We start from the raw sequence: 22,644 nt of genomic DNA on the forward strand, positions 1-22,644 counted from the left end.
GTCCCCGCCAAAAAAAGTATATGAATTGCACTTGACCCAGCCTATTACATTTACAATTACATTTATGCATTTGGCAGACGCATTTATCCAAAGCGACTTACAGAGCCCTTATTACAGGGACAATCCCCCCGGAGCAACCTGGAGTTAAGTGCCTTGCTCAAGGACACAATGGTGGTGGCTGTGGGGATCGAACCAACAACCTTCTGCTTAACAGTTTAGTGCTTTAGCCCACTACGCCACCACCACTCCAACACTACAAACTAATAGCACTTCGCACATAACCCACTTGCGTCTAGACTTAAAATACCAAAACTTCATGGCCCTGCCCATTGACTTTGCCCTTATTAATCATCACATAGCGCTGTGCTTAGCACTCTTAAAATAGGACCCAAAATCACAGTAAACCACTGATAGAGTGTTATTTAGGACATTACCAATGGCGTCCAAGGGATTTAGGATTTTGACAGCGAGTTGGATTTTTCACAGCGTCAACATTAAATTACTCTGTTAAATATTGGCAAGATTTTACAAATGTTGCATTACCTACAACAGTAGCTTAAAACTAGTGTCGCCAAACAAAACTGCAAAAATAATCATACAGATCCCAAAAATCTCCCTGTCTTCTATTGTTTGTGCAAACAAATAGTCCCGCCCCAAACTCACAGATCAACAAACTTACTGATTTAGCTTGTTTATCTGTAACTGCTGCATAATAAGTGTTTCTTATATCACCCTGTCTGACTTCTTTCTGATTTAAATTAGTACATTTTCAGATAAATAAACTCTGAAAAGTGGATTCTGAAGCCTGGGGTAATTGATTTCATACTCTTCAGTTCATCTTATGTAAACTTGCAGTTACGCCACACAACAGACACAAGATAAACAACATTTAGAGAGCAAAAACAAGGCCTGGTGGCAATGAATCAAGACTGAATCTATTCATCCAATCTACGGATCAATAGAGCAAACCATTTCACCAAACCGATTAAAGGTTCAATAACAGAGGATGGAGGCTGAGCCAAGATTTAGCTGAGAAATCTGCTTCATATGATATAAATACACTCCCAGCCTATGGCTGCAATGGGGCTGACCAGTATAGCTAAAAATGATCTAATCTCGATATTCAATATAAAAATTTTCCGTATTTTCTTTGATACTTCAGCCAGACATTTTTAAGCCTTTTGATCGTACTTGATAATTATCTTACTATAATTTGCTCTGAAATGGCATAAAAGGGTTTTTCGAATCGGAGGAGCCATTGTTTCGATTAAATTGCTATTTGTGGCAGGGTGGAGGGCGGGGCCGGGTCGTGATCCTACACACCCGGTCCCGTATTAGGCTAATTAAGCCACCATGAGGGATAAAGGTCGACTGCAGGGGATCTTTATCCCTCACGGTGGCTTAATTAGCCTAATACGGGACCGGGTGTGTAGGATCACGACCCGGCCCCGCCCTCACCCTGCCACACCGTAGCCAATTACCGTCAAAATGTTCAAAACTAAAGTGTGTTTCAAAGTTAAAATACATTCTCTAAAATACTTCATATGCAGAGACAACCTGAAGTAAGCCATTTGTAGGAAGATTTTCCCCAATAACAATTCAACACTGTGATGCTAGCAAAACATTCCTCTGATTTGGTTGAGCGGCCCAACACTGCAACATTGGCTCAACCAATCGCTAAGTTTGGGGCGGGACTATCTGTTTACCTGTCCAGTGGAAGACAAGAGGAGTGTCTGAGAAACCTGTTAGAAAACAATTAATATTTTTGCAATTCCACTTGGTCATGCTATAGTGGTGCAGAAATTAAACACATCAGCTTTAATGCAAGATGTAAAGTGAAATTGGCCACTGGATGGGACATTAGGGCTGAGCTCCTAAAAACATTTGGGAAAAAAAGAACCAGATCACAGAATTTATATAAAAACATTCTCAATCCTTTAATGTGACCAGGTTTGTCATTGTATGGAACTGTATGGCTGTGCAACTCCAAACATTTACATCCGTGGACGTGTGGAATTTATAAAAGGAGAGAGAGAGAGAGAGAGTTTCCTGAAATGCAGGTGTGAGTTTTGAATGCATAAACATGACTTTGAGCTTGTGTCTTGCTGAGATGTAGAGTGCACCGAGTAATATTGAGCAGGTGGGAGGGACGGTGTCAAATTCAGGGCTGTTTATCGCTCGCAAACAAACACATGCACACTGAACAAATGGGCCAGACCAAAGATTTTATATTGGAAAACAAACTGAAATGTAGTGCTAACACTTCAAAATAATACCAAGTAAATGAATTGCCTGACTGTACCTCAGGAACATTGCACAGGCCTTGAGCATTCAATTGTTTTTCTAAGTGTACATTGCCAATTAGTCACTATACAAACAGATTTACTGTAAATCGTATTCAATGCTGAAGTTTAATTTGCTGAAGTTTAAAATATCAAAATCATTTTCTCTGGCTGCTGTTCGGTCTCTACAAGTATACCTGCTGCAGTTTGCTGAACGACCACCTCCTTCAGCCTCCGTTGCACACACGCTGGGTCTCACTTGGGCGGTTTTGCTTTTGACATTGGGTCAGATGAAAGTGAGTGAGCGTATTTGGGTGACACAAAGAGATAAGGTAGCTTGCCTGCATTTCTCAAAAGCCTGGATCACAACTTGTGGGTGAAGTCTACATACTCTGTATAGTAAATCTGCTCCCGTGTTTATTGTGCCCAGCCACAGAAATTGGGGAAAAACATTGGTGAAGTTTTGCCCATTGCACAAAAGTGCTTGGGTTGTTCCTGGCAGGCAGCAGATGCCCTAACCCCATCCCCACACTAATCTGAGCATGTAAGGTTCAGGAAGTTAAATATAATGGAAACTGTATTAATTGGGATGGCTGTGGCTCAGGTGGTAGAGCGGGTTGGCCACTAATCGCAGGGTTGGCGGCTTGATTCGCGGCCCACATGACTCCACATGCCGAAGTGTCCTTGGGCAAGACACTGAACCCCAAGTTGCTCCCAATGGCAGGCTAGCACCTTGCATGGCCACTCATTGCTCTTCTATTCATTTATTTAATACTTAACTGTTCATATCAAAGTTTAAAAGAAATAATGCCTGAATACACATTCACTTTATTTCTTACTTTTGGACCCCACTATCCATCTATAATGTTTCAGAATTGTTAATAATAACAATAATAATAATAATGATAATAATAAAATCAAAAAACATCATACTTATACAGAGCGCTGAGCACATTTCCAGATGGGCAAACTGCATTATCCAAACAACATTAGCCATTAGCCCCTCACATTTGTGCTAGATTAAATGTGACAGCAGCAGTGTCTGATTATCCAATCTGTTCTGTTGACTCTTCCAGAACTCAATGGTTGTGTAAGCTCTGAGCTTAGAGGTATCAGGAGCCTGCTCACCAAGGCCTTGTTTGTGTTCTCTGAGATCTGACGTGGCTTGAATGAGCCACACACACCCAGCTCAGATAACAGCCTCCTCACCCACCACCATCTGTGTTGATGTAACATAACCCTAGCTTGACCGATCCGGGATCAGTTTCCTTCAATAGATTGCATTAGGACTGGCGGTGAGGACACTGGTCCTGGACAAGGCATTATGGTCAACACCTACTCACATTAGCCTCTAACACCTTTTTCCTGACTTTTCCATGGGCGGAACCATTGCGGCAAGAGACTTCCTCTTGGATGCTCCACACTTCCGCTTAGTTGTTGTTATCAGCTAGACTAACGTTTCTGGTGATGGCGAGTTGCTAAGAGTCTGGATAATTATGCGCTGTGATAGGGTGTTATAACAACTACATGTGGCTTAAAGATTACTGGAAAATGAATGTCACAAAGATAAGCCTTTGCGGTTGAACTGCGCGCATTTTACAATGCGCACCCGTATTCTCTTTTTTGCATCAATCTCAAAGCACCACTTATCAAGAACAACCATAACAACAAACAATTGCATGAGGGATTCAGGTCAATCTCAAACCCTCCCTGCTCAGCAACAGCTAACAACATCAACAATCAATTAAGTCATGGCATACGCTCATGTTATTTCTTCCTGCATTGCATGTCACATGGTTACAATGGCTTCTTCTGTCAGCAGTGAGGGATTTACATGTGATAAATATAAGGAATTAGTCAGGCTGACAGAGAAGGTTAATGAGTTAGAGACACGCATCCGAACACTAGTGGAGGTCAGTGAGAAAAAGAAGCCGGTAGATACTGTTTCGGATGCGGGTAGAACAGCGAGCAACACACACACTTTTGTTCCGGCTCTAGAGCCCTTGCAGCAGAGCGTTTGGGTGACGTCTCGGCAGCATACTTGCTCAGCAAAGCGACACAACTCTCCCATTACTGTTAGGATTTCCAATCGATTCTCCCCTTCATCAGCCAATTAACATTTATGCATTTGGCAGACGCTTTTATCCAAAGTAATTAACAAGGACGATTGCATCTATGTGAACTTCTGCAGTTAATCCAGGATGGACTTCAAAGACATTAGTCATTAATCATATAGTTCATACAAAATCTTTGTTTAAACACTGTCCCTTAACTTTAAACCATGACTTGCACTATACATAAGTAATATTTACGTTATATACATGATGTTAGCCAGAGGGGAACTGGCCCCCACAGTGAGTCTGGTTTCTCCCAAGGTAAATTTTCTCCATTAACCAACATCTTATGGAGTTTTGTGTTCCTTGCCACAGCCGCTTTCGGCTTGCTCACTGGGGTTCTAAATATTATTATTGTTATTTTTATTCACAATTTACAATCATATTTAATCAAACTACACAATATGTGACTCTAAGACATTATAGATAAAGCTGCTTTGAAACGATGTGTGTTGTGAAAGGCGCTATACAAATAAAAATGACTTGACTTGGCTTGTATGACTTTCTTCCATGGAACACAAAAGGCGATGTTTCGCAAAATGCTAGGTTCAGTTATTATTTAACCTGCTCCAGGTTGCACTAAAATAAAAATAAAAGTCTAATGACAAAGTTATGTTTCCAAGATTTTATCAATCATTTAAAAAGTGGAGATTTAGAGTAAAAAGGACTTAAATATTGACCTGTTTCTCACCCACAACTATCATATCACTTCTGAAGACATGGATTAAACCACTAGAGTTGTATAGAGTTCTTTTATATTTCCTTCCTGGAGCTACAAAGGTCTGGTCACCATTCACTTGCATTGTATGAACCTACAGAGCTGAGATATTCTTCTAAAAATCTTAGTTTGTGTTCAGCAGACGAAAGAAAGTCACCCACATCGGGGATGGCATGAAGGTGAGTAAATGATCAGAGAATTGTCATTTTTCTGGTTAACTATCCCTTTAAATATTGCTGATATAATATTTTAAAAGCTTTCCTTTTTCCTTAACACTCAAAAACCGATTTATGCATTTCAATTTCACAACAAATTTCAATCAAACTAAATTGAGTCTTTTATCAAGTAAAATGAACAAATAACAGTTTAAATATTATTAATTTGGTTTTGTTAAAGATTACACAATTCAATTGGATGGAAATTTGCTATGAAATTTAAACACATACATCTTAGAAATAAGCTGAAGTATTTTTTGGAGCATAAAACTCAAAATTGGTTTCTGGGACAAAATGACTCAAAATTATGGAGCAGGTCACATTTCACGGTATGGAAAAAGGAGATGTTAGAGAGAATGTTAGGAAATTGAAGCCTCAGTCCCCGTTCACTTACAATGATTTATTCATGTTAAAAAACATTAGGGTGAGTCGATATTGAATTCGCAGATCTTTCAAATGGTATATTTTTGGTTAGATAAAGATATATGGGACGATAACAAAACTTGAAGTTAATCAGCTGTCAAAGAAAGATATGGTTGGAGTTGGCTCAGACAAAACGTTTGGTTACGTATGTAACCTCCGTTCCCCGAGGGAGGGAACGACACGTTGTGTCGGAGAAGCGACACTAGGGGTCTCTCTTGAGCGCCGATATTCACCTCTGATCTATGAAAAAAGGCCAATGAGAGTTGGCAGCCAGTATTTGCATGTCCTGCCCCCAGACATACGGGTATTTAAGCGGCGCAAATACGGGAGTTCATTCAGGATTTTTCTGAGGAGCCGAAATGGTCCGCCACAACAGTGGCTCGGTTCAGTGACATGGCGGAGGAAAGACACAACGTGTCGCTCCTCCCTCGGGAACGGAGGTTACATACGTAACCAAACGTTCCCTTCTGTCGCTCTCTCCACGCTTGTGTCGGAGAAGCTGACACTAGGGGACCCATTCCAATCTTGCCATGTGCTGAACCGTGTACGTGAACTGCCGATACAGAGGCGGCAGGGATTCATCCAGTGCCACGCATCGCCTGTACCCGGCTGCACGCATTCTTCCCCAATGCCCCATACCTAACATCGGATCCTTCTAGTTGCCCTGGGAGGGGAACAAGGCGATGTTTGCCAACATGGGAACGGGCCAGCCTGGCTGGGCCTCTTTTCTCTATGTTTCTCGCGATAGAGCAATCACGGCCGGGCCCTTACACGCATATAGGGAAGGGGTCTTACCAGACCCCGCGGAGACCAAACCTGCCCTTTTTCTTGGGGAGGAAAAGTGGTAGACACGTCACACGGCCGCTCTCAGGGCTCGTGTGGAAAGTATGGTGCGTGGTAGATCCCAGCCTCGAAGGGGGAGTTGCTACAGCACGGCGACCGGTGCAGCTGTAACTGCCTAAGGGAGACACGGGGTCCGCTCGTAAGGGACAGAACCGTGGAAATACACACAGGGGCGCCCGCACAGGAGGCCTTCTACTTTACCTGTGGAGCACCTATGCCAGTACAGGGTAGCCATCAGGGTACCCGCAGTGGCTTGGGTCGGTGAGTTCCTCCGCTGAACCGCTGGACCCGGAGGGCTGGGGAGGAATCGACCAGGGGCCCGACTCGAAGTGGGGCGCTCTGGGAGGAAGGCGCACTACTTTACCTTGACGCCAGGAAAGGGCGCTGGGCGCAAGCTGATCCACCCGGCCGGTCGGTTCACGTGTTACCGAAGTTCTACGGGCTCGACCTGAGAAAACACGAGACGTAACCGACTCAACGCCGAGGTTGTAAAACCTCGCCAAGGTGTTGGGTGTTGCCCAACCCGCTGCTCTACAGATGTCTGCTAGGGAGGTGCCCTTGGCCAGTGCCCACGAGGACGCTAACACCCCTTGTTGAGTGAACTCGGACCTGTAAGGGTAGGGGCACGGCCTGGGTGTGATAAGCCAGTGTGATGGCATCGACAACCCAGTGGGCGAGCCTCTGTTTGGAGACGGCATTCCTTTCTGCCGCCCCCAAAGCAGACAAAGAGCTGCTCAGAGCGCCTGGTGCTCTGTGTGCGGTCCAGGTAAATGCGCAGGGCGCGACTGGACACAGCAACGAAAGGGCTGGGTCTGCCTCCTCCCGGGCAGCTTTGCAGGTTCACTACCTGATCTCGAATGGTGTGGTAGGAACCTTGGGCACATAGCCCGGTCAGCGTCTTAGGATCACAGACGATCTGCCGGACCGAACTCCAGGCAAGTGTCGCTGACAGAGAACGCTTGCAGGTCCCCGACCCTCTTAATGGAGGCGAAGCGCGATCAGCAGGGCCGCTCTTAAGAGAGAGGGCCCTGAGTCCAACTGATTCAAGCTGCTCGAAGGGAGGTCTCTGGAGTCCTGCCAAGACTACCGAGAGATCCCAGGAGGGAACTAGGCCTGGCCGGGAGGGATTCAACCTCCGGCGCTCTCAGGAACCTGAGGATCAGGTCGTGCTTACCCAAAGACTTGCCGCCTACAGGATCGTGGTGGGCGGCGATAGCGCAACATACACCTTGAGGGTGGACGGGACAGCCTCCTGTCCAGCCTCTCCTGTAGGAATAGAAGCACTGACCTAATCAGCGATCTCTCGTGGTCTTCGGCTCGGAAGAACACCAATCTGCGTAACAAGCGCCACTTTAGGGCGTAAAGGTGCCTGGTAGAGGGAGCTCTGGCTTGGTTGATGGTATTCACAACGGTCGCCGGTAAGCCGGCTAGCTCTTCCGCGTCCCGTCCAGGGACCAGACGTGGAGGTTCCAGAGGTCTGGGCGTGGGTGCCAGAGCGTGCCCCGTCCCTGAGAGAGGAGGTCCTTTCTCAGGGGAATTCGCCAGGGAGGAGCTGTCGCGAGGAGCCTGAGTTCCGAGAACCAAGTCCGAGTGGGCCAGTAGGGGGCCACCAACATGACTTGCTCCTCGTCCTCCCTGACCTTGCACAGCACCGGTGCAAGAAGGCTCACTGGGGGAAATGCGTACTTGCGCAGCCCCGAGGGCCAGCTGTGTGCCAGCGCGTCTGTCCCGAGGGGAGCCTTGACTTGAGTCGCTGCTGGCTCCATAGGAGGAGACGGCGGGCGAGTTGTGACATGTGGCGGGAGCGTACGCCGCCTTGGCGATTTATGTACGCCACCACCGTGGTGCTGTCCGAGGACATGTTTGTCCCGAACTAACGGGAGGAACTTCCTGAGAGCAAGAAGGACGGTCAGCAACTCCAGGCAATTGATGTGCCAACGCAGCGGGGCCCCTTTCCAATGGCCCGCTGCTGTGTGCCCGCTGCACACGGCACCCCACCCGGACCGGGAGGCGTCGGTTGTGACCAGGACGCGTCGGGACACCTGCTGCAGGGGCACTCCTGCCCGTAAAAAGCAGAGGTCTGTCGGAGTGTTTTGAGGCAGGCGGGGGTGATCCTTACCCGATGCGTACCGCGGTGCCATGCGTGTCTCGGGACTCGAGTCTGGAGCCAGTGCTGGAGTGGTCTCATATGCATCAACCCCAGCGGCGCGACCACCGCGGAGGACGCCATATGCCCCAGGAGCCTCTGGAAAAGTTTTAGAGGGACCACTGTGCCTGGCTTGAAGGAAGCGAGGCAGTCCAGCACCGACTGAGCACGCCGCCGTGAGACGTGCTGTCATTGAGACTGAGTCTAACTCCAACCCGAGAAAAGAGATGCTCTGAACCGAGTGAGCTTGCTCTTTTCCCAGTTGACCTGAAGCCCCTAGCCGCTGAGGTGCCGGAGCACCTGGTCTCTGTGTGTGCATAGTAACTCTCGAGAGTGTGCTAGGATGAGCCAGTCGTCGAGGTAGTTGAGAATGCGGATGCCGGCTACTCAGTAGCGGGCAAGGGCCGCTTCTGCGACTTTCGTGAAGACGCCGAGGGACAGAGACAGGCCGAAGGGGAGGACTTTGTACTGAAACGCCTGGCCGTCGAACGCGAACCGTAGGAAGGGTCGGTGTCGTGGCAGAATTGAGACGTGGAAGTACGCGTCCTTCAGGTCCATCGCTGCGAACCAATCTAGATGCTGAACGCCAGCCAGAATATTTCTCTGCGTAAACATTTTGAACGGGAGTTTTAACAAGGCCCGATTGAAAACTCGCAAGTCCAGGATTGGTCGTAAGCCACCGCCTTTCTTGGGTACAATGAAGTAAGGGCTGTAGAAACCCTTCCTCATTTCGGTTGGAGGGACGGGCTCTACTGCGCCCTTGGCTAAGAGGGTCGCGATTTCTGTGCGCAGGGAACTGGCGTGCTCGCCGTGTACTGCGGAGAAGCGGACGCCCCTGAAGGGGGGCGGGAGCCGGGCAAACTGAATTGCGTGAATCGAAGTCGAATGGTCCGTGCAGCCAGCGTGATGCGTTGGGAAGCGAAAGCCACGCTTCCCAGCTCTGGCGCTTAGGGGCACCAAAGGGACGAGTATTTTGGACGTACCGGCGGGCCTCGCAGCAGGGCGGAACAGGTAATGCAGCGTCGGGCGGCTTCGTTGCGGCCTGAGGCTGAGGTGCTGAGAATAGACTCAAAGCACTTACCTTGCTCCGCTACCGGCAGGGGCGGGTTCTTGACTGAGGAGGAGGTCTGATGTTGGCGCCCTCTGAACTCGCCTGAACCGGCCAGCCGGGGACAGTCGTGGGCAGGCGGAAGGCGGATTGCCGCGCCGTGTACCGGACTGTTGTGATCTGAAAGCACATTGCCGTGAGAACGGCATTTGCGGGCCAGGTGACCCAGAGGCAAAGGAAATAGCTCTTTTATTGAGAATGTGGGTACCACAGCCCCCGCCAGGGGTGTGGCAAATGAAAAACAAAGGATTCTCCTCCCGCCCTCCACCGGGGACGGAGCGGTCTTACCACCTCCGGAGCTAACGCCTTCGGCTCTGGGTCGGCTGTCTCAGGAACGCTTGGGAGCCTTCCGGTCCTGGAGGGGGTTCGTGAGACAGGGGCGTGCGCCACCTGCGGAGTGCTCGACGCTGGGGCTGAGAGCTGGGCCCGGTTGAGGCGGAGCAGGAGCTGGTTTCTCGCAGGGGGACGCCTCGGCGGGCAGACAGGGCAGGGCCCGTGAGCGGCAGGTCTCGCGGCGGGCATGATGTGCTAAATGGCCTCCGCCTGCTTCTTCACCGCGGAGAACTGTTGGGCGAAGTCCTCGACGGTGTCACCGAAAAGGCCAATCTGGGAGACAGGTGCGCCCAAGAAGCAGTTCTTGTCAGCCTCATGCATCTCGACCAGGTTGAGTCAAAGATGGCGCTCCTGGAACACTAGGGTGGCCATCGCCTGTCCGAAGTGCCTGCGCTGTGGCCTTCGCCGCCTCAGGGCGAGGTCGGTCGCTGAGCGCAATTCCTGCAGCACATCAGGATCAGGTCCACCCCGTGCATGTTTCTGAGAGCTTTGGCCTGGTGGACTTGCAGGAGGGCCATCGCATGCAGGGCGGAGGCAGCGCGTCCAGCCAGTAGTGTAGGCCTTCGCGTTAGCGAGGATGTTGTCCTACTGGGCTTGGACGGGAGTATGGGGCTACCCCGCCAGGAGGTAGGGCTACCGGGCATAGATGGTGCGCAACTGCCCTATAAACCTGGGGAATCGCGTCGCACTCGTGGCGCTCTCCGCCGAGGGTGGAGAGAGTGGAGCGGGTGGCACCTAGACGAGCGGAGAGCGGGCTCTCCACGTAGACGCCAGCTCATCATGCACCTCCGGAAGAAAGGGACCGGGGATGCGAGGCCGCGAACGCGCGCTGCCCTCAGGAACCAATCATCCAACCGAGAAGGCTGTGGGGAGGATGGAGGGTTCCAGTCCAACCCCACGCCAAGGCGCCCGGCAAGCATGTCGGACATCTGAGCTGCCGGCCTCCGCCTGAGCCTGCTGGCCCGAGGCGGCAGTCCAGGGGAGTCCTCAGCATCAGACACCGCGACTCTCGATGCAGCGGCGAGCTCATCTGCTTTGGACTCGGAGGATAGACAGCCGGGCCGTGGAGGCGAAGCCGCTATCGCCGCTGAGCGTGGACGGAGACCAGCGAGCGTGTCGGGAACGGGAGGTTCGCGGGGGCTACCCGGCGAAACTGCACCCGCTGCCGCCTCAAATCGCCTCTAGCGCCAACCGCACCGCCCTTAATCCCGTGGGAAGAAGGAGCAATGCGGGTGCAGCTGGGGTGGCTTGCTTTCTGTTGAAAGCGAGCCGCGATCGCAACGTGGTCATGGTCATGTTCTCGCAGTGAGAACATGAACCATCCACAAACGCCGCCGGTGTGATCGCGCCCAAACACACGAGACAGCGCCTGTGGCCGTCTGAAGCAGAGAGCACTCTATCGCGATCCAGGAACGACACAGGGGCGGAAAGGCATCTTGAAAAGACGCGCCCTTAAAAGGACGCTCAACGCCGCTGTGTTTGCTCTTTTAGAGAAAATTACTCTTTTAGTAAAAACTCTTTTAATACACAGTGTGTGTGTGTATGTGTCTGCGCTGTCGGCGCTCAGGGGCAACAGTGCACGCCGTGCACTGAGAAGGAGAAAGCCGCTGTTGTGCGCCGCCAAGATCCAACAGCATGCAGATCGTCAGAGGAAACAGGAACGTTTATAGTGGTGTGTAACTCGCAGCAAACTGCAGACAGACCATCGGCTCCGAAGAAATGTTTCTGAATGAACTCCCGTATTTGCGCCGCTTAAATACCCGTATGTCCGGGGCCGGGACATGCAAATACTGGCTGCCAACTCTCATTGGCCTTTTTTCATAGATCAGAGGTGAATATCGGCGCTCAAGAGAGACCCCTAGTGTCGCTTCTCCGACACAATGTGGAGAGAGCGACAGAAGGGGAATGATGATTTAGTAACCTTTAATTAGTACGAATTACTTGGCATGTATGAAACATGGCACCGTTATATGGCAGTGTATACATATTCTATTCTATTCTATGCAGAATGGGTGGAAAACTAGGAACTGATAAACCTGGGATGAGGAGGAAAGAGTAGAAAGGGGGAATATCAAGAGATACACGGCTATTAGTTTGTAATATACAATGACAGTATAAGGACTTAAAACTGAGCTGTGTTTGATCATGGATTATGAATGACTAAAATATACTCTTGAGTGTTTTCTTTTCATTCTTCCTGATAGGTAATTCTCAATGTTATTACACTAATAGGATCCACAAACAAAGCTAACAAGCAAAACTGAATGGCAATTAAGAGCTAATTTTGCGCATTACATTTGGGCATTCTCAAAGAAACTTGAAAGTGGTAATTCTCAGGCATTCATAAACTAATGAACAACTTTGAAGCTATTACAGACCATATGAAGCAAACTGACACAAAAGATCCTTACTTAAAATAATTAGAATCTGTGAATCCTCACTGCATGGTGAGTATGCAGGCATTGAACTGTGAATGGCACATCATCGTAATTAAAGACCATGAGCTATATGTTCCAAGCACTTTCTATAGCTTACCCAAACCTGAAAAGGTTGAACTTACCAACTAAATGTCAACATTAAATCCAAATCAATGCTATTTACTTTCTTTAAAAAAAAAATACATTCTCGTCTTTTCGATATGCCCAATTCCAATGCTCTCCAAGTCCTCATGGTGGCATAGTGACTCGTCTCAATATGGGTGGCGGAGGACGAATTTCAGATGCCTCTGCGTCTGAGGCTGTCAATCCGCGCATCTTATTACGTGGCTTGTTGAGGAGACATTCCACGGGGCATCCACGCACAACTCACCATGAGCTCCGCCGAGAGCGAACCACAATATAGTGACCACAAGGAGGCTACCCCATGTGACTCTACCATCCCTAGCAACTGGGACAATTTGGTTACTTAGGAGACCTGGCTAGATTCACTCAGCACGCACTGGATTCGAACTCGCGACTCCATGGGTGATAGTCAGCATCTTTACTCGCTGAGCTACCCAGGCCCCCATTTACTCTCTTAATACACATTCCAGGTCTTACTGTGAACGATTCCTTTGTCCATGTGATTTCAAAGAAAGACAATGTTTGTCTTCAGAGTCTTTTATGAAAATGTAATAACTTGGTCCTCTCTGAAATGATTGTCTTTTTGGGCTCACATCACAGATCCTTCTTAAACTTCCTCCCTCTAACCACCTGACTTCATTCTATTGCTGCTATACACTGTAGGATTTTTACAGTCCTTTAAGATTGTTGCTTGTCAGCCTGTACGAAATGAATGCAGTGAGATTGCCATGGCAAACAATGTGACATTATGTCAGACTGTACGATACACATTGTAGCCAGCTGTGGTCCCAATTGTCCCGATCAGTGAACGTGACTCTAGTAAGTAAAACAGCGATATTTGCCCATTTTTTTTTTCTGAAAGTCAGGACATCTTCATTTCCGTAGCTCTAAAACCACTCCATCACGAGCATAGGCTATGAATAAAAACAAAGATGGATTTTCTCAAATAGGCATATAAGACAGCCTGGTTGGGGGCGGCTGTGTCTCAGGTGGTAGAGTGGGTCGGCCACTAATCACAGGGTTGTTAGTTTGATTCTCGGCCCACATGACTTCACATGCCGAAGTGTCCTTTGGCAAGACACTGAAACCCCAAGTTGCTCCCAATGGCAGGATAGCGCCTTGCATGGCAGCTCTGCTGCCATTGGTGTACGTGTGTGAATGGGTGAATGAGACGCGCTTTGAATATCGCTAAGGTTAAAAAGGTGCTATAGAAGTGCAGACCATTTATCCCTATCACAAATACAAAATAAGAATACAGATGATAAGAATGAACACGAGTGGGAGACGTAGCCTACCGTTATAATGAGCTATCACAAGCAAAGATTAATTGTGGAAATAAAAAGACATGTGGCCCGAAATATGACACATTTCTCCATTCGCATGGGGGAAAACAAAAAAGGGGGGTTGTACTATGTCTTTCTCCTCTTTTAGATTAGTAACCTATCGGCCACGCAACATAATATATCATGCTTGCAACTTCCCTATGGATAATGCACAAACATAACATAGATTTCTATAATTGTATCCAATTGTATCTGCTGATCGTCCCATAAATACTTACCAATTCAAATTTGAAATTGGAGTGGCATTTTTTAAGCTCTGTATTTTTTTAATTCAGCGACAAAAATACTTTAGCATTCCCGAAAATTGATTCAGACGACAGAATCGTACAGTGGGATTAAGTAACACTCACTTTTCACAATCCGTTCAATTCCTGTAAAATAAATAAATAAAATCGAGTTCTATCAGGAAGACTTGCAGACTTGAGAGAAATTTAAGATGACATTTATTTGATGAATATAAAACCGAAATGTAATGTCTCTCTAAGGCATAGGACCCATAGGGTGGTCTTAAGAAGTTGTACTCAGAACCGTCATATCCTGTCGGAGATAGGAGGCAGGGGCGAGGATCCTACCCCCATGCAGGACGGGACTCAACAGGTGGTAGTGGGGTGGTGGAGGTTGCCATATTAGCACATTGAAACAGCAAAGTGATAGATTATGACAGACTTATAAATGGCTCACATGTGATTGGCTGGGAGTTACCCAGCTAATGGTGCGATGATGTACAGCTGCTAGTCTTCCCGCTAGAACTACGCAGCGCTTACATTTCTGCCTTATATTTTTCAAGTTAAACATCTTTTTCACATTAAAAAATATGTCAGATTACAGAGGTAAAATTAGTTGTGAACTGCATTTTTGGTTTGTTTCAGGGGCCTGACACACTGACATTGAGTTTGGGGTGGGACTATCTGGGGGAATTGTAGAAACAATGATTATTTTTGCAATTAAGTTTGGTGATTCTAGTGGCCTTAAGTGTAGTGTGAGGAAGTGCTAATGGATTTCTAAAAGTTTAAGTGAGTAATGAATATGTTTCACTGTAAAATAAATAAATGTAAAAAAATATAATTAAGTAAATCTGTTAAGTTTACGGTAAAAAGTAGCCAGAAATTGACTGTAAGAAATAAAGTGACTGCGTTTCAGGCATTATGGATTGTCATTTTGATACCTCTATATTTGATGCTATATTTTATGATTATGATTAAAAACTTAAAAACGTTCCTTTTTTTTCATTTTAATCCTTAAATGCATGGGTCGTGTTTTTAGTAACCCGGGACCTCATTCCACCTCAAGTACCTCATCCATTTTTTGAGTTGTACCAGAAACTATTTAGCAGAGATGAGCCACTTCTATTTAAACCGATGGGAGAAACTGGAATGCTCAACCAAGGAGACAGTGCACAGTGTCACTCACACAAACACAAAACACCATTAGGTTAACACATGTGACACTAAATTAGTGCAATAAACATTAACTAAACTACAGAAAATATAACCTAAAATAACATAATGTACATAACTTATTTAAAAAAAATAATAAGAAATGTACAGCAACTATACCCATTAATTAAGTGAACTTCTGGGATTGTCTGATAAAATTTTTTCACCATAATTTTAACTATAGTTTACCGTAAAATTATCCATAATTCTCTTCTTAAATATATATATATATATATATATATATATATATATATATATATATATATATATATATATATATATATTTACTGTTAATTATACAGTAAAATAATATTCATCTATTTTTTTACAATATTTTACTGTGAAATTATGTGTATTATGTAATGTAATATGTGTATTATGTAAAATAATAATATTAAGAAGAGGTTCTGAGATTACTGGGAATACCTCTTTTAAGAGCTTAGCTGGTACTGGATCTAACATTCTGTGTGTTGTGGATTTAGATTTTTTTTGTTGTATGAACTTTGACCACGAATGATTGAAGTTGCTTGTGAGCTAAATTATGTGACACTGTTTTCTGAGGTGCTGTGACAGTTGATTGCATAGTTCCAATTTTATTTCTGATTATTTCAATTATATCAGTAAAAATGTTCATGAAGTCTTCACTATTGTGCTGCGACAGAATATCAGGTTCAATCGATGCTTTATTCAGTGTATATGTATTATGTAAAAACAATTACCAGTTAACCAATTAAAGTTTTTTTAACTGTAGCATTTTTACGTTCCGTTTCTTTTAAAAATACAGAATATTTTACAGTGGATATTTTGCACAAGTTGGTATATTTGTTTAAGCATATGTGATAGTGTGTTGATCACTTACTCTATGTTTGTGCATGTATTTTGCATGGTCGTTCAAGAAAAAACAGAGATTCCCTCTTCCATACACTGTGTTATCTCCTGAGCACTGTCCCACTTCTGTATTCTGTAAATACCCTCGTAAAAAGCAAGAAAATGCCCTAATGTAGGCCATAATGTCTTCTGGAATCCTTCTTTTAAACAAGTCCTGAATTGACTGAAGCAGAGTCTGCTGAGTAGTTTCAGCTGTACTGTTTTAGTTGCTAATTGTGAAAATAAATTGTATTTATTTAATGACCTAACTTTGCTCAAAAGTAGCTCCTTTATTTATTATGGGACTTAAAAGTTGTTCACAGTTAAGTCAAGTCAAGTCAATATGATTTGTATAGCGCCTTTCACAACACACATCGTTTCAAAGCAGCTTTACAGAAGATCAGCATTAATAGACGATAAAACTGTAATGTCTATAAAGTCGATTAATCATCATTGTGTAATTTCGATAAAATACGATTTTTAATAGTGTTTAAAAATAATTAAATGATAATTGTATTAATAACCCCAGTGAGCAAGCTGTAGGCGACAGTGGCAAGGAACACAAAACGCCATAAGATGTAGATTAATGGAGAAAAATAACCTTGGGAGAAACCAGACTCACTGTGGGGGCCAGTTCCCCTCTGGCTAACATTTTGAATGTAATGTAAATATTAATTATGTATAGTTAAAATCATGGTTTAAAATTATTAAACTAAGTGTTAAGGGTCAGTGATTAAACATCAATTGTGTTTGAACTAAGATTAATGACCAAAGTCTTTGAAGTCCATCTTGATTAATTGCAGAAGTTCACATAGATGCAATTGTCCTTGTTAATTGGCTTATGAAGGCTTTTGTTGGCAATAGTTAGTCTATGCATTGCATTTCAAGATCGTAGTCCATCTATAGACCGAGGTGATGCAGGTTGGAGTTGGCATCATTTCATCCTCTGAAGTCCGTCATAATAGATTGAAGTGATGTTTGGCTGGCACCGGCTGCATTTAGTCAACATCATCAGTTATACTTCATTCAGCTATCAACTTTGTCTCAGATGTTTCTCCTAAAATAAAAATAGTTACAAATGAGACAATTGTAGACACACTGAAAGAGCAAAGAAAGCTACAAAATTAATACTCTGATCATTTTGATTTGGATGAATTAAATAGAACATGTTTGAGTTCATATCATAATGTCTTTGATTGCAGATTTTTCTATCTTTTACCAAAGTCTGCAATCAAAAGTCATAAAATGTGATATGAACACAAACATCTGAACTCAAACTGTGCTATCCATACTAATTTTGTTCCTCTATTCTATACTATTACTCGGTCAACGATTGTGATTTTTCATTACAACGGTGTTTTGTGACATTTTGAAGGACCCTTCATATAATGACAAAAGGGAATCAAAACATTGAAAACCAATATAACCGTTTACCATCCACTTTCAAAGCTTCATGTTACTCAGCCGAGTTACTTAGCTAGAACACAAAACCCACTGAAAATTGCTGTTTTATAATCTGCTTAGATGTGGAGTCTTAGATGACTAGTCAAGGCTACATATTTAAGCAATCAAACCATGTAGACGGATGCTTAAAAGCTGCAATGAAACGACACTCAGAACCCAATTTACTTCTATAATATTGGGAATTAATTGAGAAAAATCCATCTATAATTGATTGGACTACAGTGTTATTTTCACTACTATGATGCTACTTTCTGAGCCAACATCCTTGGTTGTTTGTGGAACAATCAATTACAGCCCTCTGATTTTAAGGATAGTGGAGTTGAGGTTAGGAATATGGCTATGGTTGATGTCAATGTAAATCATGTTGTCTTATGGCCAGAAAATGAAGCTTTTTTCATTCACTCTTCAAGGAAAGCTCATAACGCTATAGAGCCAAGGTGACTTGCTTCATCAAAATATTTGGCAGTGTCAAACTGATTCCAATCAAACTAATGACTAATGTGTTGTGATCCCCGGGCTGTCAGTAAATTCGGCCTGCAATCTGACTGAGCAACTAGCGAATGTCAATGCTTCTGAAATGCACAGGGAGCATCTTAGATCACCTTTCAAATAGATAAATGAAAATGTTCTGCCTGAAAACATGTCAATTAATCTTACAGTCAGAGACACTTTTCATTTCCCTAAAAGATGCAAAATATGATTCCTCTAATCTTACATTATGTGTATAACTGTGTTAGAACAGATTTGAATATGGTAAAAATGCATCAACTTCAACATATTGGGCTATTAAAATTTATTCTATACATGTATTTTTTTTTCTCCATGAGACAATAACTAGCAATTACATTTCAGAAACGATACAAATCAAGAACATAGATGAAGCCAGTAAGTAGAAAATAGAAAACAGAGCCACTATCTGAGATCCGATGTCCATCATTGGTAAGCCACAGACATGAATATTTAAAGATTGTAGCCTATTGCTTTTTATCTTCAAAATTGATTATTTCTTTCTGTAGAAGAATGCAATTGGTGACACTTTTCTTTCAGAATCTATCCCCATCACTGAGTTTCTAACATCATTACAGACACATAATGTTAAAAATATTAATTAACCTTCAAACTTTTAATTAATTTATGAAGCGTTTTATGCCATAATGATGTACATTTGTTATTAAATTCACAAAAAAGAAGAGTATTTTGTCATAGTTCACAGCCACTGATGGTCGATAATGAATATAATGTTTTTTTATTATTATTATCATTCACTTAATAATAATTTAACAGATTCACATATGCATACTAAACACATTACCAACTATGCTCAGGATTTAAATGACAGATCAGTGGTTCTCAACTGGTGGATCGTGACTCTAAAATGGGTTGCAGGTCTGTTCTGATAAGGTCGCAAATATAAGAAATTGAATTAAATCTAGCTGCAAGCATTAATGATGGGTCCAAGCACAACTGGTCCATTTCCACCTGGTGGCTTTCTGAAAACAATGCAAGGTGGGCACATGCATTTGGGAACTGACATTATTTAAAAAAAATTGAAGCAATTTAGGTAAATATAAGAGGACTATTTTAAAGTCTGTTGTGAGTGCCACACTTCCTGCTGCCAGGCGGTGGTGCTATGACCATGACCCAAAACAATGACTCAGTGGCATACTCGCTCAGCAAAGTGACATCACTCTCCCATTCCTGTTAAGGTTTCCAATCGATCCTCCCCACTCTTTAATGCACCCACTGAGAATCATGTTGAAAGAGCCCTAATAGTTGGTGAGTCTATTGAAAGGAACGTGAAAATAGAGACTCAAGCCAACATTGTTAAATGCATTTCAGGGGATCGGGCATCTGATATCAGATCAAATTTACAAGAAATTTACTGGCTAATGGTAAATGTAGATTTTCTAAAATTATTATTCATGTCGGCACTAATGTTGTCCAGCTTCGCCAGTCGGAGATCACTAGAGATAAAGTTAAAGAGGTGTGTGAACTTGAAATAACTATGTCAGACACTGTAATATGTTCTGGGCCCCTCCCTGCTCATTGTGCTTATGAGATTTACAGTAGATTAGTTTCACTGAATGGCTGGATGTTTGAGTGGTGTCTGGAGAATAGCATAGGATTTATAGACAATTGGAAGTTTTGGGGGTAGACCTGACCTGCTAAAGAGAGACGGACTCCATTCATCCAGGTACGGTGCCGCTCTCTTCTCTAGTAATTTGGCTCATAGTCTTAATAATGATAGTACTTGACTAACTGGGGCCCAGGTCAGGAAGCAGACAAACTGGTTAATCCAAATGTCTGCTAGCTGCCTTGAGATGTCACATAGGTTGCATAAACTACAACACAGAGACTGTATCACCTAGATATCACATAGAGACGGTGTCTGTTACCTGAACGAAGGAACAAATTTTATTAAGGAAAAACATGAAAATAAACAAATTTTGAAGATAAACATCATATAAATATAGGTCTACTAAACATTAGATTTCTTTCTACCAAAGCACAAATTGTAAATTAATTTATTACATATCACAGTTTGGATGCCCTCTGTTTGACTCAAACCTGGCTTAAACCAGATTAATATATTAGTTTAAATGAATCTACTCATCTCAAGGGTTGAGGAGGAGGTGTTGCTACAATTTACAGTAAAGTTTTTGGTGTTACTCAGAGGACAGGATATAGTCTTTTGAACTAATAATGCTTAATATGATACCTTCAGATATAAATAAAAAAATCTCTGTCATCTTTTGCCCTAGCTACAGTATACAGATCACCCATGTCTTACTCTGGTTTCCTTGGTGAAGTTGCAAATTTTCCATCTGATCTAGTAGTTAATGTAGATAGAGCTTTCATTGTTGGTGACTTCAACATTCACATTGGGATTAGCAATTACCAACTCTCTTGGAGTCAGACAAAATATGACCGGACCAACTCAATGCCATAATCATATGCTATATATAATTATGTCATATGGACTTGATGTTGACACTATAGAAATTCTAACACAGAGTGATGCCATCTCAGATCATCGTCTCTTGTTTGTTGCAATCTGCTAATTTCACTCAATCTACACCATGCTATTGTTCAGGTAGAACTATTCTTTTGACCACTAAAGATAGCTTCATTAATAATCTTCCAGAATTATTACTGTAAGTAAGCTCAGTAAACCAAAAAGTCTAGAAGAACTTGATGAAAAAACTGAAAATATAAATATTGATTTGTCAGAAAGTCACTTAAGTACTGTGGAGATAGACCATTCAAAGCTTTGGATGTATTTAACAGAATTTTAAAATGAATATTAAATTTAACAGGTATCCAATGTAACAATGATAAAATTGGGCTAATATAATAATATTTCTTGGTTCTGGTCAACAGTCTGGAAGCTGCATTTTGAACCATTTGAAGTTTATTTATTGAACTTGCTGGACATCCTCCCAGAAATGCATTACAATAATCTAGTCTTGAGGTCATGCATGCATGCATTAATTTTTCGGCATCAGCAACAGAGAGCATGTGTCCTAATTTAGACATATTTCTCAGGTGGAAGAATGCTGTTCTACAAATATTGATTTTCAAAGGACAGATTGGTATCAAATATAACACCTAAGTTCTTTGCTGAAGAAGATGACGTAACCGTACCTCCATAGAGAGTCAAATGCTATTTTAGCAACTTATATTTAGAGGTTTTTGGTCCTATCACTAGTACCTCTGTTTTGTTGGAATTGAGTAGAAGGAAATTTCTGGCCATCCAATTTTTATTTCATTGATACACTATCCTAATTTGGAGAATTGTGAATTTTTGTTGGGTTTAGATGAAATATAAAGTTGGGTATCATCTGCATAACAGTGGAAATGTATTCCATGATTCCTGATAATATCTCCCAGGGGAAGAATGTATAAGGAGAAAAGAAGAGGCCCTAAAACCGATCCCTGTGGCACTCCATACTTAACTTAATACTTAACATACTTAACCATACTTTTCCTTGCTAATGCAAGTCCACTTATGCTACCATAATTCTCCAGCCTATTCAAGAGATTGTCGTGATCTATCAGGTCGAAGGCAGTACTAAGACCTAAAGGCACTAGAAGAGAAATGCAGCCATCACATGATAAGAGCAAGTCATTTGTAATTCTGAAAAGTGCAGTCTCTGTACTGTGATGGGGCCTAAATCCTGACTGAAATTGTTCAAATATTTAATTTCTCTGTAGAAATGAACATAGTTGGGAGGACACTACTTTTTGTAGTATTTTCGACATAAATGGTATATTTGAAATCGGCCTGTAATTAGTCAATTCTCTAGGATCAAGCTGTGGCTTCTTAATAAGCAGTTTGATAACCATTTTAAAGTTTCTTGGGACATTTCCTAAGGATAAGAAGGAGTTAATAATATTAAGAAGAGGTTCTGAAATTACTGGGAATACCTCTTTTAAGAGCTTAGTTGGTATTGGATCTAACTTTCTGTATGTTGTGGATTTAGATCTTTTGATAAGTTGTATGAACTTTGACCGTGAATGATTGAAGTTGCTTGTGAGCAAAATTATGTGACACTGTTTTCTGAGGTGCTGTGACAGTTGATTGCATAGTTCAAATTTTATTTCTGATTATTTCAATTATATCAGTAAAAATTTTCATGAAGTCAACACTATTGTGCTGCGACAGAATATCAGGTTCAATCGATGCTTTATTCTGAACCAATTTAGCCACAGACTGAATAAAAAAAATTTCATTAATCTTAAAGTTCATAAAAACAATCTTTTTTTTTTAAATATATTTTTTAAACATTG

The 22,644-nt window shown here is 43.3% G+C and overlaps 1 protein-coding gene across 4 annotated transcripts in view; it reads right to left on the minus strand.

Annotated features, from left to right (window-relative positions):
- The window catches only part of LOC127634070 (uncharacterized), a 106,908-nt gene that overhangs the window by 78,681 nt on the left and 5,583 nt on the right, over positions 1-22,644 (minus strand). The window contains exon 2 of one of the 4 annotated variants that reach the window (XM_052113506.1): positions 17,328-17,446. The exons of the other annotated variants lie outside the window; for them this stretch is intronic. Within the exon in view, the coding sequence (XP_051969466.1) occupies positions 17,434-17,446 (13 nt within the window). The 3' untranslated portion in view covers positions 17,328-17,433. Of the gene's footprint in view, positions 1-17,327; positions 17,447-22,644 lie in introns of those variants that run through there. 4 annotated transcript variants of the gene reach the window in all.

The sequence above is a fragment of the Xyrauchen texanus genome, chromosome 4 (genome assembly GCF_025860055.1).
Source record: "Xyrauchen texanus isolate HMW12.3.18 chromosome 4, RBS_HiC_50CHRs, whole genome shotgun sequence".
NCBI lineage: Eukaryota > Metazoa > Chordata > Actinopteri > Cypriniformes > Catostomidae > Xyrauchen > Xyrauchen texanus.